We start from the raw sequence: 17,626 nt of genomic DNA on the forward strand, positions 1-17,626 counted from the left end.
ACACCACGCCTCCCGCCCTGCCTGCCTCACCTATTCCTCCCGTGGTTTGGGTGAGGGAGTTCCCTTGGGCTCTGCCGTTCCCCAAGCCCCACGGCAGTTGGGAGGTGCGAGATTGGCTCGGTTCTGACTCCAGCGCCCGAGTCCTGATGCCCCTGAGATCCCTCCCCGCAGGCCACCCACTCTTTTTGTCACCTTCTGTCCGCTCTTCCCTGTCATCTCCTCAGGGAGACGCTGCAGCCCGGCCCCCAGCCCCACCTGGTCCCAGACCTGAGGCCGCAGCAGATCCTTCCGAATGGGCGAGCTGGACGGCGACCCCAGCTCCCGAAGCCTCACGGCCACCCCACCCTGCCTGGCAGAGCCCCGGAGACCCCACGATGCCGCCATAAATAGGACCACTTTATTAACATACAGAGAGTACTGACGGACGACAACACAGCCATGGGGCCGTGAGAAAGATGCCTCTTCCCAGGTGTAAAGTGCGGCGGGTCCCTCTGTGCCCAGAGCTTCGTGTCAGGGAGGCGAGCGATGCTACGTCGTGAGATTAAACTTCCTCCAGAAAGAGTCACCTAAACAGCATCAGGATCCCAGGCGCCCCGTCTCCCTGGCTGGCCGTCCCCCCCTCCTCACCCCCACAGCCCTGGAGGGCTGGAGGATGTTCCCAGGCCCCCGCGTGGGAACCACAAACGCGCCAGTCCTCCCGGCTCTGTCCTGGGAGGGCCGAGGGCGCGCTCGGGGGTGGGGGGCAGGGGAGGGGCTCTCCTGCCCGGGGAGAGAGCAGGGGCTCAGTGTCACGTCTTCACAGCCGGGGCGCCCTGCAGGGAGGGTGTCCGTGGAGGGGCTGCTGCGGCCCCAGGGATGGTGCTCGGTCTCTGAGGGGCGGCTGCCGGGCCTAGGAGTGGGGGGGCCGGCAGGAGCGACAGCATGCCTTGCTGTAGTACCAGTGGCCGCAGAGGTTCACCTTGATGGCCAGGGCGCAGTTGGTGCCCGGCTGGTCCTGGCAGCTGTCGTCTGGGGAAGGGACACAGCAGGTGGCGTAGGGCATCAGGAGGCGGTCAGGGGTGACGACTCGACAGGACCCCCGCCCACCCCACCCCTCCGCCTCCTCTCCTTGAGTTCTACCTCTCTGCCACTCCTTTCCTGCCTCCATCCCACTCCAGCGATGTCACAGACCCCACCAAGTGTAATGCCCAGGGGCCAGGATTTGGAGGAGCCACCGATCTCACCCCCAGAGGCCTGAACATCCCCAGGAGGCCCACAGGTGCCCCCTCCACTCAGCAGGTCCAAAGCAGAGCTCATCACCTGGCCCTGGTGCCCCCTCGGAGCCTAGAACCCTCATGCATCTTCCAGGTGCCCGAGCCAGAGACCCTGCTTCAGCCCCTCGCCTCCCTGCTCCTGCGTGCCCAGCTCCAGGGTGCTCTGGCTGAGTCCTCCTGGATCCCTGGTCCCCTGCCCCACAGCTGCCCTCCCATCTTCTGAAGCCGGATGCTCTTTCCAAAGTGCAGGTCTTGGCATGGCTCCTGGGGACCCCAAGCTCCAGTCAGCTCTCACCTGCCGCCCTTCCCACCCTCACCTCCCAGCCTGGGTTCAGCCACTCCAGGAGGGAACCTTCACTCCCCGACATGCATTGGTCTCTGTAGCCGCTAGACCCTCCCGGTCACCCTGACGGATGCCTGCTCTTCCCGCAGGCCCTGGCTCAGCCTCAGCCTCTGCTCTCCCTGGAAAGCCCCTGCCCCGCCCTCAGCCTCTCCCCCCTCACCTGGGGGCTCCGTGGGGCAAGGCTGCAGGTCACAGGCCTGTCTGCCAACGGGCTTCACCAGCGGGTCGCAGCCTCGGACAATGTCGGTCCCTTGGTAGCACTTCACGTCTCGCATCCGCACTCCCACCCCGCAGGTCTTGGTGCACTGATCGGGGAGAGATGGCATGGCCAAAGCCCCCACCGGCGGGGCGAGGGTTCTGGCCAGAGGTGGGGGAATCCCACCCCTCTCACCAGGTTGCTGAGTCTCAACCAACACGGGACACACGGAAGGGCACTGGCTGGCAGCCAGGAGATGCTGACGCTCGTTCCCCCCCCCCACCCCGCCCCCGGTGCTGCTCAGTTTCCCCATCTGCACGGTGAGGGCGTGGCCCTCTCCTCTCTCAACTATCACCCCCTGCCCCCCCCCCCCCCGCCGGGTGGGTCCTTCGGTTCTAGCTTTCCTGGGTCCTGTGCTACAGAATGCTCAGGACACACGGGGCCACGGCCCAGAGAGAGCGCTGGTTTCCCACTCCAATAAAAAGCTGTGTTTGTAGTGGACCAATTAAATGGATCTTCCAAAGCCACCACCCTCACCCTCGGCTCCCACTCCAGATGTTCCCCTTGGAAAACCCCGCTGAGCTACCCAAAACACCAGGGCCATCTGCTGACCCCAGTTACCCCGCCGTCCTCCTGCCAAGATCCGACAGGCGGTGGCTCCCTCTGGCTGCCCCTGATGTGGGTGACCCCACGTCACCCAGGCACGTCTGGGACCCGAGCCCTCGGTTTCCTGAGCGGGGTCTGGGGCGGGAGGCCCTGGCCCTGGGCCCACCCTCTGGTTCTGTTTGCAGAGGCACAGGGAGGGCTGCTTGCCTGATGCCCGCTCCCAGCCTGGGGGGCTGGCCCAGTCTGGAGGCACCAAGCACAGGTAACAGTCAGCCTTGGATGGGTGCCCTGAGGAGCCTCTGGCTGTCCCTCAGCCCCAGAGAGAACACACCTCTGCACCCGAGTAGACGGGACAGCGGGGAGGATGCACTCTTACTAAAGCCCCCATCCCGGGACGGGGCAGCCACGGGGAAGCAGACACCACCCCAGCCAGGGACAAAACGACAGAGGGCCACATTCCCACGGGCCGGTCACCCCTTGCCCACCCACCATCATCGGGGCAACACAGGGGGTGCCCCTCCCCCAATGCTCCCAGGCTCCTGTGCAAAGACCTCTGTGGGCCTCCCCACTTGCTCCCCCTGGAAGCTACAGCGCCACTAAGCGCAGAGGGGATGTGGGGCACAGGACTGGTGGTGCTGCTAAGGAGACATCGGGGACATGGTGTGAATCAGTAGACACCCAAGTCTAGACGTGACCGCCCCTATGCTGTAAGAAAGGCTTGAAGGATGCTAGCAGGCCCCCGGGCGCCCTGGGATCCCGCCGGGAGGCCTCCACAGGACAGGTGCCAGAAGAGCAAAAGCAGAAGTTAATGGGCCCCCTTTGCTCGGCCAGGGAACTGGGGCGGGGTGGGGTCTGCGGACCAGGGCTGCTCCCCTTCCTCAGGCCAGCCCCACGCACCTCAGGGCCCGCCCTGCCCCGTTCTCGTTGGGATGGGCCGGTTCAGGGCCTCCCTTCACTCTGCAGATCTCTCAGCCCGCCCGGAGCAGCGTCCAATGTCTGCTCATGCCCCAGGAGCTGGGGGTCAGCTCTCTCTCTGAACTTGGGTTTCTTCCCCCGGGGGATGGGAAGAGAAGCCCCCTCCTGTGGTGCCGTTGGGCGGAGGAAAGGAGCCCGTCTGGCAAAGTGCTGGGACCGGCCCACCCACAGGGGCCTCGGGGCCTGGGAGGTGAGGGTTCTGCTCCCGGCTGTAGAGAGCAGAGAGATCTCGGCTCCAAGCCACCTGCCAGCCTGAGGCCGAGGAGCCCACAGGACCGTGGAGGGGCCAGGCCTGTGTCAGAGCAGCGGCGGCCATTCCTTCTGGCTTCCCTCTGCCCACAGTGCACACGTCCTGCCATCCCCTCTGCCTCTCTAACCCTGTGTCCCTCCTGCCTTGACTCTGGCTCCCGGGGCCCAGGCCATATCTGAGTCAGCCCCACACAGTCCCAGTACCCACCTGGGATCTGTCTGCCCCGTGTTGGGTGTCAGGCACACGTGCTGTCAAATGCACGACTGAAAGGCTACAGTGCAAGGCCGGAAGTGACCTGGGCCCAAAAAAGGCCCAGGACGAGCATGGCAGGGATCCCAGAGGTGAGATCCGAGAGGACTTCCTGGAGGAGGTGGCTCTTGCACCAGCTGACTTGGTAGCACTGACAATCTTTCCAGGGATGAAAAGCCCTGACGGAGGCTGAGAGGGGGGACGTGAGGGGCACTTGGGGCGGGAGAGGAGGTACTTTGGCAGGACCAGAACTCAGGCCTGGCCTCAGGTGGCCTCAGCGGAGGCCAGCCAGGCGCTTACCTCAGACCAGGGGCTGGTGTACCACTTGAAGCAGGGCCTCTCAAAGCACGTGCTCTCCTCCGGGGGCTTCTTGGCCAGGCCGCACTCGGGGCCATTGCGCGTCTGCGGCTTCCCGTTGGCCAGCTCCATGCACAGTACCAGCCTCTTTTTCACACCTCGGCCACAGGTGGTGTTGCACTGAGGCAGGGTGACAGACGGGGCCGGGTCAGGGGTCAAAGGCCAGAAGCCAGGAGGACCAGAACACAGAGCCCAGAGCCAGGCCAGTGATAATGTCTTGGTCAATAGCAAGTGGGTGAAAACGCTTAGATCAATGGCAAGTTGGCTGAGAACTCTCCGGTCGATAACCATGTGGCCCCAAACAGATTTGATGACAAGCAATTTAGCATAAAACCATCTGTTGTGAAACAAAACGGTTAATGACAATTTGACTTGAGATGATTTAGCTAATAGTGATCTGCCTGAAACAAGCAGTTGAAAGCAATGTGGTTGAGAACAATTTGTCTGAAATTGCAAGTTGGTGACCTTGACAGGTCTAGGGGTCGTGAGAACAAAGGGATGTACAGGGCCCACGAGCCAAGAGCAAGTACAGCCGAAGGACCCCCAACCCTGGGTTTCCATCTTTCAGGAACATGGGGTCATGGGAACTATACCAGCCCTGCATGCCTCGTTGAACATTTGCTATTTAGATTTGGGAAGTTTTAAGCGGTTTTCTTACTTTTTTGTTTTTTTCTATTTCGAATTAATGTTTAGTGAATTGTGTCGTCCTAATTTCCAATTAGTTCCTCGTTTGACCAGTCTGTCATTCTGGCCGCCTGGCTCTCGGCCAAATGCTCTCCCAGACGGAGGGGGCCCTGCCACCCGGCTCGGGCTCGGGGCACTCACCCGCTCCCAGTCCTGGGCCAGCCAGTGGGCGGGGCAGTTCTTGTCCCCGCAGGGGTGGATGGCCAGAGGCTTGGTCTCCATCTGGCACTGAGACTCGGGCACCACCCGTCCGTCGCTGGTCTTGCAGTACACGTGTCTGATCATGCGGCCCTGCCCGCAGCTTCCACTGCACTGCAAGGGGACACCAGGGGTTAGAGGCAGAGCCCCCTCCCACGTCCCCCAGACATCATTCCCAAGAGAGAGGAACAGCTGGGGGGAGGGGAAGTAGTTGCCATGGTAACCATGTTTTAAATAACATTTTCTGTTCTAATTACAGAAAGATTGCATGCTCAATGAAAAACACACAGAGGAAAAAAAGCATGCCTAAGACACCTGAAAAGCTCATCTGTACACCCCGCACACAGAGGGGACCCCAGTGAGCATCTGAACGTCTCATCCAGGCAAGAGGCAAGAGAGACAGACACACAGACAGACAGGGAGCTTATAAAAGGGCATCGGGATGTGACCACTTGTTTTGGGATAAAGGTTTTGATTCCTCGTAATCGCGCGGGGACACCCTCTGAGCGCCGCCCCCCCTGCCCGCCCGCCCTCACCGGGCCCCAGTCGGAGACTGTCCACTGGCGGTCGCAAGGGGGCCCCGTGCAGTCCTTCTCCCCCACAGGCCTGGTGTTGGGGTCACACAGCGTCTCATCCTCCGAGCAGCGGATGTCCCTGGTCACCACGCTGCGTTCCCCACACTTGGCCGTGCACTGCGGGGAAGCCAGGGTGAGGGCGGGGCCGCGGCTGCCCGATCAGCGGCGCAAGGGCCCTGCGCCCGGCCCCCAGCGCCCCAATCCCCCGACCCCCCCACCCGCAGCGCCCCACCCCCCAGCTCGGCCCGGCTCGCTCTGCGCATGCGCACCTCTGACCACTCAGACATCTCCCACTGCGGCCCGCAGGCCGGGTTCCGGCACGTCTTGCGCTCCTCGGGCCGCACGGCTTCGGCCGCCTCGCACAGGTCACTGTACACGGAGCTGTCGAAGCCGGGCGAGAGCATCTTCCAGCAGCGCACGATGCGGAACTGGTAGCCCTCGCCGCAGGTGCGCGAGCACTCGCTCCAGCTGCTAGTCTCCCACCTGCCTCGGGACGGGCACGGCCTTCAGCGACCCCCACCCTCCTCCCGCCGGCCGGGACCCCACGGCCCAGCTCCTCCTTCCCTCGTGGGGTCCAAATCCACCACGGGCTGTCAGACAGGAAGCTGGCCAGGCCCCATAGGGAAGCTGTTGCCATGACGACCCCCGCCTCCCCCGCTGTCGGAAACACCTGGGTAGGGTGGTGAGTGGGCACCCGAGCCTGCGCTTGGTCGGCCTGCCCAGGAGCCCCTGTAGCCTCCACCTGCTCTCACCTCCAGACCACCTCCAGCCACTTCAGGGAAACAAAGTCCCGGCCTTGTTCCTTTGCTGACGCTGTGCCCTCCTCCCAGAGTGCCTTCCCCTCCTGCCACTGCCGCCCTTCTTCCTCCAACTGGGGATCCTGCCTCAGTGTCCTGGAGCCCCGAGCCCCACCATGGGGGCTCTCTCTGAGGGGAAGAGCAGACCCCCATGGCCGCACACCCAGCTTCTCACAAAGGAGCGAACGCACAGGGAGCAGGGGCCCCGGGATGCGGCAGAGGCCCCGGGATGCGGCAGAGACCCCGGGATGCGGCAGAGACCCCGGGATGGAGCAGAGACCCCGGGATGCAGCAGGCCAGAAGAAAAGAGGGTATGAAGTTGCGTCAGAGAGAAGGATCCACTTGGCCTCCAAGGCCGGGCACCCTTGGGCTCATCTTGGGACCATCATGATCATGACCCGAAAGAGGACATGCTTGGGGCTCAGCCTCGGACCATCTGTGAGGCAGGACAGGAGGCCTGGGGGGCTAGGAAGATGGGGCCTCCCCCATAGCCCGGACACCCATCAGCCTGGAATTTCGGGAATAATCCCTTTGGGCTTCTTAAAATTCTAGATGCACCGAGTAGACCTGGGGGCGGCAGGGGCAAAGGGTCATGTTCAGAATGGTTCTCAACCTGCGGTGGGAGTCACTGATTGAGCACCCACTGTGTGCAAGGCGTAGTGACAGATTTTACCGCAAAACGTGGGAAATCACACGGGGACCGACAGGAGGCCAGTGCAGCCCCCCTCACAGGCCTGCGGCCCGCCTGGGTGACGGAGCAAGGTACAGACTCCTGCTGCTCCCCCAGGCAGGGGGAAGGCAGAACCCCAGGCCCCCGCCTCCCGCCCCCCACACACACCCTGCTCGGGGCCTGGGTGGCAGGTACCTGGGCTGGCACTCCCTCCCTGCACAGAACTCCTGGACGGGCTCGGGCCGGGTCAGGGCATCACAGTAGCTGTCGTCCACCTCGATGCCGTCATAGCGGACGCACATGGCGTACGTCGACATGACCCCTGGGTTCAGGACAAGGGAAGGGCCAGGTGAGCCAATTGTGAGCACCTTGGAGACCGGCAGACAGGCCATGTGACCATGAGCGAGTCACCTGACCGCTCAGCACTTCCTGACATGACCCCTGGGTTCAGGACAAAGGAAGGGTCAGGTGAGCCAATTGTGAGCACCTTGGAGACCGGCAGACAGGCCATGTGACCACGGGCGAGTCACCCGACCGCTCAGCACTTCCTGGTTTAAATGGGGGGGGGGGGTAGTGACATTTACCAGCTGACAGGTCTGCAGGCGGAGCCCAGTGAGGACGGCTTTGTGGATCTGAACTCTCTCCCCGTCCATGTCCCGTGGCCTGACCTCTTCTTTTTGCACCCTCACCCCATCCAGCCCAGGCTGGGCACCCAGTTTATGTGTCACAAACCCTGGGTTTTGAATAAACTCAGATTGGCCCTTACAGAGGCACAGAGGTAAAGCCAGCCAAGTGTCGCTCATTTTCATTCATTCAACAACTACCCGTCCATGGATGGATGGATGGATTGGTGGGTGGATGGGTGGGTGGGTAGGTTGGTGGGGTGGATGGATGGATAATCTAACCACTCCAGCCCTTTCCAGACTCCTCAGATGTTATATTAGATCTTCAGATCCCCCCTGCCCTCCCATGGCATGCCCTAGTCCTTATCAAACTCCCTCTTAAACTTTCTTTAATCATTATTGTGATTAAATACCTGGTACTCTATAAATCCCATTGGGGACAGTATGTAAAGGGCCAGCCCTCAACTAAAATTATTAATTCCTTGACGCCCAGCTCCACCTTCTGCTTCTCTGGTCTTCCTCCCCTGCACCCCGTGCTCGGTACCGAGCTGGCACATGGGCCAGAGTCACTACACAGTGGGTGGGTCCCTGCCAAAGAGCCAGGATGACTCAGGGAGAATGTTAACATTGGGTTAACATTGGTGAAGTCCCCAGGTGAGGTTAGGGTTTGTGGTGGTTGTTATTACTGATGTGTGTGTGTGTGTGTGTGAGAGAGAGAGAGTGAGAGAGAGAGGGACCCAGCCTTCCTGAATGATGGAGGGGACGGAACCCTCCTCACTGGGGTCACACTTCCCCCAGAGGGAAATCGATTTCCCCATAAACCAAGGGCCCCAGCCACCTCGCGCTCCCTTCCCAGCGGCGCGTGTCTGAAAGCCGGCGGCTCCTGCCTCTCCAAGCCCCAGCCCTGGACGGAATGAAACAGCCTGGGAAGCAGCCCACATGGGGATTTTTTCTTTTTTCCGTAAGGGACGAGCCAGGTTGCAATCACTGGTGCCTCTCTGCCAGCGCTGGGCTGTGTCGTCTTTAGCCGTCGCTGAGGGGGAGACTGGCTTCCTGGCCAGGTCTGCTCAGAATGTTCCAGGCCTCAGAGACACCAGCTCTGGGGCCCAGGGAGGTCCAAGTTTAGGGACTTGTAGACCCTCAGCAAGTGCCTGATTATTCATTCCCTCCTCGTCATCGAGTGGAAACACAGCAGGTCCTGATCAAGAGAGACGGGAATTCTGGTCCCAGCCCAGTCTCTCGCTGGTGGGGTGACGTGAGCGCTGTCAGACCCTCTGGGCCTCAGCCTGATGCTCGTCCCCACAGTGGGAACCCCCCAGGGATGCAGGGGAATCAGAGCACCAGTCGTCTGGACACCCGCCTCCCTACATCAGTCTTGAACGCAGTGCTTCTCAAACCTTCTTACTGAGCCCTTTCAAACCGAGCCTTCCTCTAAATAAAAGGAGCAGAAAACCCCGACACTGAACTAGGTGGGCCTGCTCTGCCTGAGGTGGGTGAGCTCGGGGCCCGCCCGCTCCACTCCCCTCACCCTGTGCCCAGGAGGTGCCAAGAACAGCTGGAAATCATCACTTGAGACTCAAGCTAAGAGTCCAAACCAATTCACCTACATTTCTATTGCTCCCAGGAGCGTCTTTAAGGAAAAGAAAGATTGCTTGCTGCTATGGCTGAAGTTCAAGGACACAGGAGAGTTGCTGTGTGCCAGTGACATTGTGGATGTTTGCACAGGCACCGTTGGCCACGGAAGGTTTGTAAACCACCCCTGCCCCCAACACCGGCCCGGCCTCGGCACCCGGCACAGTGAGATTTTGAGAAGAGCCGGCCACAGAGCGTGCGGGGGCCCCGTTCAGCAGGGACCCGACTCCACCACTTCTGCCGAGCGCCACCTGTGCCCAGCTTGGTGCCTCTGCGGTGACGGGGAGCTCACTCCGCGTCGGGGCCACTCGTGCCAGTCCCGGCCAGGCTCGTCTAAAGCAGAGCGCTTCCTGTCAGCGGAGCCCAAGTCTGCCTTTCTCACTTCCTTTCTTCTTTCGTCCTACTTTGCACCTCGGGCCACCCAGGGCAGGTCTGCCCACCCCCTGCCTGGCCACTCTGTGGGTATTGAGAAATGGTGCTGTGACCTCCCTGGGGACCATCTTTCACCCGGGGCCAGGCTCAGGCCCCTCGCCACAGAGGCTGCTTCGTCCTGGAGGGATCCCAAGCGACGTCACCTCCCCGGGCAGCAATGTGTCCGGGAGGAACAGGAGACACTCCCAGTCACGTGTTCTGTGACAGTCCCGGCATGCGTGGGGTCCCAGGGATGACATCGGGGCTCCCAGTTCAGAACAGGACCCTGCCCTTGGGGGACGGGCTCTCAAAGCAGGCTCCTCGAACACCCATCCCAGCGCTCAACCCCATTCTTTCCCGGGACCAGCAGCTTGTCTGCTCCTAGGCCGCAGCCAGTGGCATACAGCGGCAGCAGTGCTGGTCATGGCGCCCGCTTGTTGAGCTTTGGCCGTGACAACTTATTTCTCGTTTCGCGTCTAGCCCTGTAACCACGTTTGGAAAGGCGGACATCCCATTTTACAGGTAGAAAGTTGAGTCGTGGAGAGATTAAGCAATTTGCCAAGGGCATGGGGTGTGGTGGACCAAATACCGCATCCCAAGCGTTCACCACATACCCCACAAAGCCCACCTCTCACCCTCCGGAATATCAGGGGGCCAAACTCAGCCTGTCCCATGCCCTGCTGGGGAAAGAGGGGCATGTAAAAGGAGGGGCCCCAGATTCCAGCCCAAGACGGAGAGGCTGTGGTCCATTCAGAGCCCTGCAGGGCCACCTCCCCAGCCCTCCCTCAGGCCCTTCTCCTGAGATGCCAACCAGGGCTGCAGGAGGTGTGACCACGCCCAGACCACCGGCTGCCCAGGGTCCAGTCAGTGGCTTGCTAATTCTTCCACACTGGCCAGAGCATGCAGGGGACATCCAAAGCTCTGGCCAGCTGGGGTGGGAGGGCAAGGACAGGGTCGGGGGCATCATACATTTTGAGTGGCAGCAACTCCAGTCTTGCCCAAACCCAAACACGAAGTCGCAGGTATAGATAAGGCGGCACCCGGGGTCTCCCTACATTTGCCACAGGTCCTGGACCTGGGTCTGGCATCTGACCTTGCAGCAGTCCCCAGGGGAGGGGACCAGAGCTGGCAGGAGATGGAGCCCCAGGCCCTGGGCTGTGAGCCAGAAGCTTGCCGTGGTGGCATCCAGCCATGTGAGCAGACATAGCTTCAAACCCCAGCTTGACACTTACTAACCCCATGTGTCTATCTGTCCAGGCAACCCTGGGGGTCTCCGTTCCCCTCCTGCTTCCTCCCTGGACGAGGTCCTAGAATCCGAACAGTTCCCTCTGCCATAGACCACGTGGGTCTATTTCCCCCGCCTACATTTGCTGTAAGCAAAAGTAAAATCCTCACCACCTGAGATTTCTTACTTTTTAACCAAAAGGATGTTTGTTCTAACAAGGTATGATATGAAGAATGACGAGGGAGCCTTTGGGGGGCTGCATAACCCCCAAGCAGCTGGACCTTACCGTGGTCCAGCACATTGTAACCACAAGGACATCCAAACTCCCATCTCATCACACTGCCTCGTGGGTCAGGAAACTTCTAGATAAGCTCCCTGTGGGCAATTTGAGGCTACAAGCAAGTGCATGGGCCCCGAAGCCCGGACTCGCACCCACCGTGGAGGTGGGCTCAGCAGGTGCCGCCCTTCGGCACCTGTCACGGGTACCTGTGGTGCAGGTGGAGCTGCAGGGCTCGTGGGATGAGAGCTTCCACCGGTACATGTCCGCGGGACTCACGCCTTGCTTGCGTGTCTTGGGCCTGGTCCTGAAAGCAGGTGAGGCAGAGAAGGGGGTGAGTTTCATGGGAGGATGTGTTCTCATCCATGGGGCGTGGTTGTGTACCTGTCCTGAGCCCCAGGCAGAATCGCCACCTGTCGGGGTCCCAGTGCCCACCGTCTAGAACAGAGAGAAGGGAAGCAGCACCCACGGGGCGGCAGGTTGTAGGATGGAACGGACGTTGGCATTTTCCATCTCAATGACTGTCTGAGCTCACTGCCCTGCAGCTGTCAGAGCACCTTCGGGGGCTGGGGGTGAAGAATCTGGGGCCCCCCAACGTCGCAGTTGCTCCTTCCACACACACAGCCTTCTCGCTGTCACCTTCTAGCAGGGTCATGCAGATTCCTCCAGCCCTCTCCCCGGGAAGGGACCGCAGAAGCACCTGGTGTGCTGAGAAGGTGCCAGAATTCTCTCCCACGGCCTCCCTCAGCTGGGATTCTGACTGAATGGGGCACACTAGCCATTGGGCCTCCAATGATCAAAATAGAAAAGCTCAGCTGCAGACGGGGGAGTGGCCGCGTCCCCTCCAGACGCCTCTGCCCAGGTCTGCAAGGGCTGCTGTGCAAGGGAACGCCGGGCTGGGTCCCCGCCAGCGACGGGCTAGGATTCTTGGCCGGAACTCAGGCGGCCCAGCCAACTATTGTTAGGACTGTTTGCTTCTTTGAACCAGTCGGTGTGCTGGGGCCCAACCTCCATATCCAACGTGCAGGCTCGTTTTGGACTCGGCAGGGGCAGAGGGAGGCGGCGGCAGCTCCCAGAGCCCGGGCATCTGCTCTGAGATGCAGACGGCTGAGTTTGAATGCGGCCCATGGAACCCTGCCACCCTCAGAGCCGGCAAAGGGGACGTGGTGCCATGGCCCAGGGGACGGCACATCCCGGAGACCCCACCGCCCAGCTCCACTTCCCTTCCGGCCCAGAGGGGCTGACTGAAGACCACCCTAAGCTAAGACCCTGTCACAGAGCACACTCGCAGGTCCTTTCCTTGGGGCTTTCTGTCACCCCGGAGGTCAGGCTTAGATGAGGGTTTCAGGGCATCCATTCTAAAAGGCTTTCCAGTCAATTCTGTGATAGAGACATTGGTTTGGATTCAACTGGGAGTTTACTGTTTGTCTTCCAACTTCTGGAATTTCACAAGTGGATGAGAACGGCTCTTACATTTTACTTTTGCATAAATGTTGCCCTGAAGACACATCATGCTCTGAGAACCAGGAAATAGTCTACCCACGGACCTTAAGTAATGAATTTACTGATGGGGCTACATTAACCCAGGAAGGAGGGAGAGAGGTGAGGAGAGGGAGGGGAAAGCCGAGGGCAGCCGGCCACAGGCGGGCGGCTGGGACCCCTCACCTGGTGGCTTCACCACCAGGAGCCTGCCCCAGCCTTTCCACCCATACAGGGGGAAGGGGAAGGTCCTCCCTCTCTCCTCCTTAAAAGTGAGCGGGAACTTTAAGATGGGGCGCCCCAAGACCCAAGCATCTCAGAACACGGGACCCATGGAACCTCCCTGGGGAGGAAGAGCCTGATTCTGAAATATGCTGATTGGGTCCCCCACCCTCCTTTCAACAGCTGTAAATTCTCCCCAAGAACAAAAGGGGATGAAAAGATCCAGCCCCTGCCCGGCCACCCCACCCATGGAGAAGCCGTGCCATCTTTATCTAATTACACCCTCCTGGGCCAGCAGGCAGCGTGACTCACTCTGGAGAGACAGCAAGCGGTTCAAAATAACCCTTCGGGTTTTAAGCACCAAAGGTATTTCTGGAGGGGCTGCCCACATGGCACTGTTCGCCGGAGCACCGCATAGGCGCCTCTCCCGCCTCTCGAAATGTGTATTTGCACAACAATGCAACGCCTAAAAGACTCTGTTCCCGGAAGTGGGGCCCTGGGGAGAAAAACACCCAGGAAATCGCCGAAACCACCAACCCTCCACCCGCCTCCATCTGGAAGGAAGATAGTGTCCTCTGATCCGAAAGGCTCGGACCACCTGAGCCCTGGGATGCTCCAGATCCCGCGTCTGGACCCTTTCCCCAGGACCACCACGCTTGTTTATAAAAGGCTCATAAAGTGCTTTGCTTCCCCGCCCCCCGCCACCCCTGATCCAGGCTGAGAGAGGGACTCTGTGTCTCTGTGTCTCAGACGCTTGTTCCCAACGCCAGCGTCTGGTGTCGGGGCATCCCTTGATTGTTTGGGGCTGTTCTGAGAAGGTGAAAATAACCTTTCCTTTCTGGGCTGCCCCTTTGATTTCACCCTCTCTGAGCAGACGCGACTTCCTGTGTTTGGACAACTCGCCGCGACAGGGCTATTTTGGCCTGGCGGTTTCCCCCGCCACCTCCCTCAGCCCTTTATCTCCAAAGACCATCTTTGGTCTCCGGGTCCGCGGTGTCCTTTGAAGCAGCCGGTGGGGGATCCGCCCATCTCACCACGTCAGGACTTTCTGAGTGCTGGCGATCATTGTATTGGTTCCTGCATCCCACATGGCACTGGAAACCCAATCATTCCCCTTAGGGCCCAGGGGTGGGGTGGGAGTCAACTGGGATGGCACAGGAGACATTCTTTAAAATGTGACTTAAGCACCCAAAAGCTTGTGCCATGACCTGGCCTAAGAATCCTTGAGTGCCCGAGCCGTCGGGCCCTGAAGCGTCGTCTGACAAGCCACTCGCTCAGGGACGGGGAACTGAGGACCAGAGAGGGTCACGGATGGGTCCAGGTCCCATGGGGATGGGGCGGGGAGGGGACAGAGTTGGGATGGGGACCCACTGGCACTTTCCATGCCTTAAGCCAAATTAAACAGCAGCCTGTGTGCCACCCTGATAAACCCATTCAGAGAGGGACCCTGACCATCAGATAGCTGGCCTTCTTCACACTGGGTCATGGTCCCAGAAGGGCCCCTTCCCCACCCCGGAGGCTCAGTGTATTAATGATCTTTCCCATTTACTGGGTCCTCGCTGGGTGCCTTCAGCGCTTCAGGACCAGATAGAATTCAATCCTCTGGACAGCCCTGGGGATGAGAAGAGCCCTAAGTAACTGGCCCCGGATCACACAAGCAAGTGCCGGCTGATTCTGAGCCCCACTCTCAGACTCAGAGCCTGTCTCGCCCTCCCAGCCGCTGGATGCCACACACCCCCAAGGCCCACTCCCTGCATTCTGAACCCGGGTCAGGCAAGCAGATGGCCTGGGTGGGCCCTATGGGAAGAAGGGCAGCCACAGAAGACTCCAGACCTCCCACTCCGTCCACGTTTGCAAAGAATTCCTCCCAGAGCCTCAGAATTGCCCCGGATGTGCCCTGGGTATCCCGTGGGGCCTCGGAAAAGAGCTTGAGAAAGAGGGGGGCACCTCCTGTGGGCTCAGGGGCCCAGCTTCCCTGCTCTTGTCCCCGGGGAAGGGTGAGAGAGTCGTCTCCACTCGCCTCATCTCAAGAGTGAACCCCAAATCTTCCATCAAACTCAATTTCCCTAGGACGCCCACCTCTGCATCCTCAGCCCTGGCTAGGGTTCCACTGGCTTGGTGTCTAAAGCCAAGGGGTTTGGGTGGGTCCTCAGAAAACAAGATAAAATAAAACCCAGTGCACTTGGACTTCCCTGGTGGCGCAGTGGTTAAGAATCCGCCTGCCAGTACAGGGGACACGGGTTTGATCCCTGGTCCAGAAAGATCCCACATGCCACGGAGCAACTAAGCCCGTGTGCCACAACTCCTGAGCCTGTGCTCTAGAGCCTGCGAGCCACAACTACTGAGCCCGCACGCCACAACTACTGAAGCCCACGCGCCTAGAGCCCGTTCTCCGCAACAAGAGAAGCCACCACAATGAGAAGCCCGCGCACCGCAACGAAGAGTAGCCCCTGCTCGCCGCAACTAGAGAAAGCCCACGCGCAGAAACAAAGACCCAATGCAGCCAAAAATTTAAAAATTAATTAAGTAATTAAAAAAAAAACCCAGTGGGCTTGTTCCTGCCTGCAGTCCCCGCTCGCCACCAGGGGTGCTGAGCCTGGCTCGGTCTGTTTAAACCGGCCTCGCTGCCCTGTTAACCTCTGGAGAATGGGGGCGTCACCATCGGCCCAGGGAATTGTCCTCTAGTAGGGAGAGTGGAGGCCGGGAGCCACCCTGCTCCCAGCTGACCCCAACCCAGGGAGGCTCCTGGCCTCAGACTCCTCCAGGGCCAGCCGCGACTCAGCTGTCCCCAAGTGTGACTGTCCAGGCCTCCCCAGCGTGTCCTTGGCTCTGGACTCTCTCCCACGGCCCGTCCCAGGGCAGCTCCAGCCCCACAGCAGAAGGCCTTGTTCCTAGTGCCTGACTCGGGGCCTGGCCCCTGGCTGGGGACCCCACTGGACCGTCCCCCGGTCTCCTCCCTGGCCAGCAGGGAAGGTGGTCCTGAGCCACCCCACATTCGGGGAACGTTATGGTCTCCCGCGAGAGCTGTCCCCCCTTATGCACAACGACCACGTGTGCAATGGCCGTCCAGACCGAGACCCTAAGGACCCCAAGCCTCCAGCCTCCGAGCCCTAAGGATGTCGCTTACCTACCTCTCTGAGCCCAACACCCCTCCCTAAAGCTGAGGCTGGTTGTGTGAGAACGTGTCTCTGTGCACACGGAACACTTAGCCCCAAGCGCTCAGAGCTGTTCCCCTCCTCCCCCTCCGCCCCCCAGTTCCCGGAATCCCATCACACGTGGGCACTCAGCACCAGCTTTAGCCCGTGGACCTAACTTGTGGGAAAGACGCTAAAACCCAGGCCTCTGACCCCCTGCTCAGATCCGCAGGGTGAGGCAGGGTTGGGGGGCCCCTGGGCAGGGGCGGCTCTCTCCCACCTACCTCCGTCCCGGCCCTCACCCGGTAGCCCCCAGAGAGGGCTGGGGAGTCGCCTCCTACCTGGCCTTCTGCGTCCTGTTCCCAGCCAAGGCTGGGAGGCTGGCACTGGCGTTGGGGAATGGCGCCTCGGAGGAGGTGTTGGCCACTCTGTCGCTGCTCAGCTCCAGGTAGGACCCGTTGAGCAGGTAAGCTCCGGCTCCCTCGTTCTCCTCATAGTCGACGTAGAGGCTGTCGGCCGGGGAGCCCCTCGGGGCGCCCTGTGCAAATATGCTGTTGCTGGTCTCGTTGAGGGGGAGCTCCTTGGAGTCGGAGCCTGTGTCCAGGAGCTGGTCGGAGATGGCGTTGGCTGAGAGGAACTCCTGAGAGGTAAAACGGGCGTCGGCCTCTTGGTCATCCTGGTCTCCCGCGAGAGCCATCCCGGTGGCGTTGCCGTCTACAGGGGAGATGAGTGGCTCAACCTCCGGTGCCCCCTCATGGGGGGGCAAGGGCTGCCCTGGGCAGGGGCGGAGCAGGGGAGCTGCAGCAAAGACCTGAACCGGGAAGCGTCCGGAGGCAGGTTTCCGTCCGATGAGCGGACACAGGTCATCCAGCGGAGGCTCGCAAGCCGGCCTGGACAACCTCTTGTTGGGGAACCTGCTTGACCTCTGCCGTGGGTTGAATAGGGTTTCCCCAAAATTCACATCTGCCCCGAACCTCAGAATGTGAGCTTATGTGGAAATAAGACCTTCACAGACGTATAGGTCTCCAGATGAGATCGTCACAGACCCTAACTGCAACGCCTGCTGTCCTTTTAAGAAGAGAACACGCAGAGACACACGGACACAGAGGAGAAGCCGTGTGAAGACAGAGCAGGGTCTGCAGCGATACGGCCACAAGCCAAGGGATGCCTGAGCCACCAGGAGCTGGAAGCGGCAGGAAGGACCCTCCCCTGGAGCCTCCAGAGGGAGCAGAGCCCTGCTGGCACCTTGATTTTATTCCATAGGCTTCTGGCCTCCAGAACTGGGAGACAACACGTTTCTGAGGTTTTAAGCCGCCCGATTGGTGGTAGTTTGCTGCAGCAGCCCCAGGGAACGAATACCGCCTCTAAAGTGTTTCCTTCTTGAAGACTCTGAGGGTCTTGGAAACTTGCCCCCCAAGTCAGTGAGGGGATTCTTCTCAAGTCTGCTCTACCCTCCACCCCTCAGCAGGG

General features: G+C 60.6%; 1 protein-coding gene across 5 annotated transcripts in view; it reads right to left on the reverse strand.

Moving 5' to 3' along the window:
- Positions 1-383: 383 nt before the first annotated feature.
- The window catches only part of ADAMTSL2 (ADAMTS like 2), a 34,358-nt gene continuing 17,115 nt past the window's right edge, over positions 384-17,626 (reverse strand). For 2 of the 5 annotated variants that reach the window (XM_036856120.1, XM_036856117.1), the window contains 9 exons: positions 16,498-16,870; positions 11,531-11,628; positions 7,349-7,475; positions 5,956-6,169; positions 5,648-5,803; positions 5,055-5,225; positions 4,173-4,349; positions 1,757-1,901; positions 384-1,008 (listed from right to left, as the gene is read on the reverse strand). In XM_036856120.1, the coding sequence (XP_036712015.1) occupies positions 890-1,008; positions 1,757-1,901; positions 4,173-4,349; positions 5,055-5,225; positions 5,648-5,803; positions 5,956-6,169; positions 7,349-7,475; positions 11,531-11,628; positions 16,498-16,870 (1,580 nt within the window). In that variant the 3' untranslated portion in view covers positions 384-889. The other 3 variants (XM_036856119.1, XM_036856118.1, XM_036856121.1) reach the window with 3 other exon arrangements.

This window comes from Balaenoptera musculus, chromosome 6, assembly GCF_009873245.2.
Source record: "Balaenoptera musculus isolate JJ_BM4_2016_0621 chromosome 6, mBalMus1.pri.v3, whole genome shotgun sequence".
Taxonomy (NCBI): Eukaryota; Metazoa; Chordata; class Mammalia; order Artiodactyla; family Balaenopteridae; genus Balaenoptera; species Balaenoptera musculus.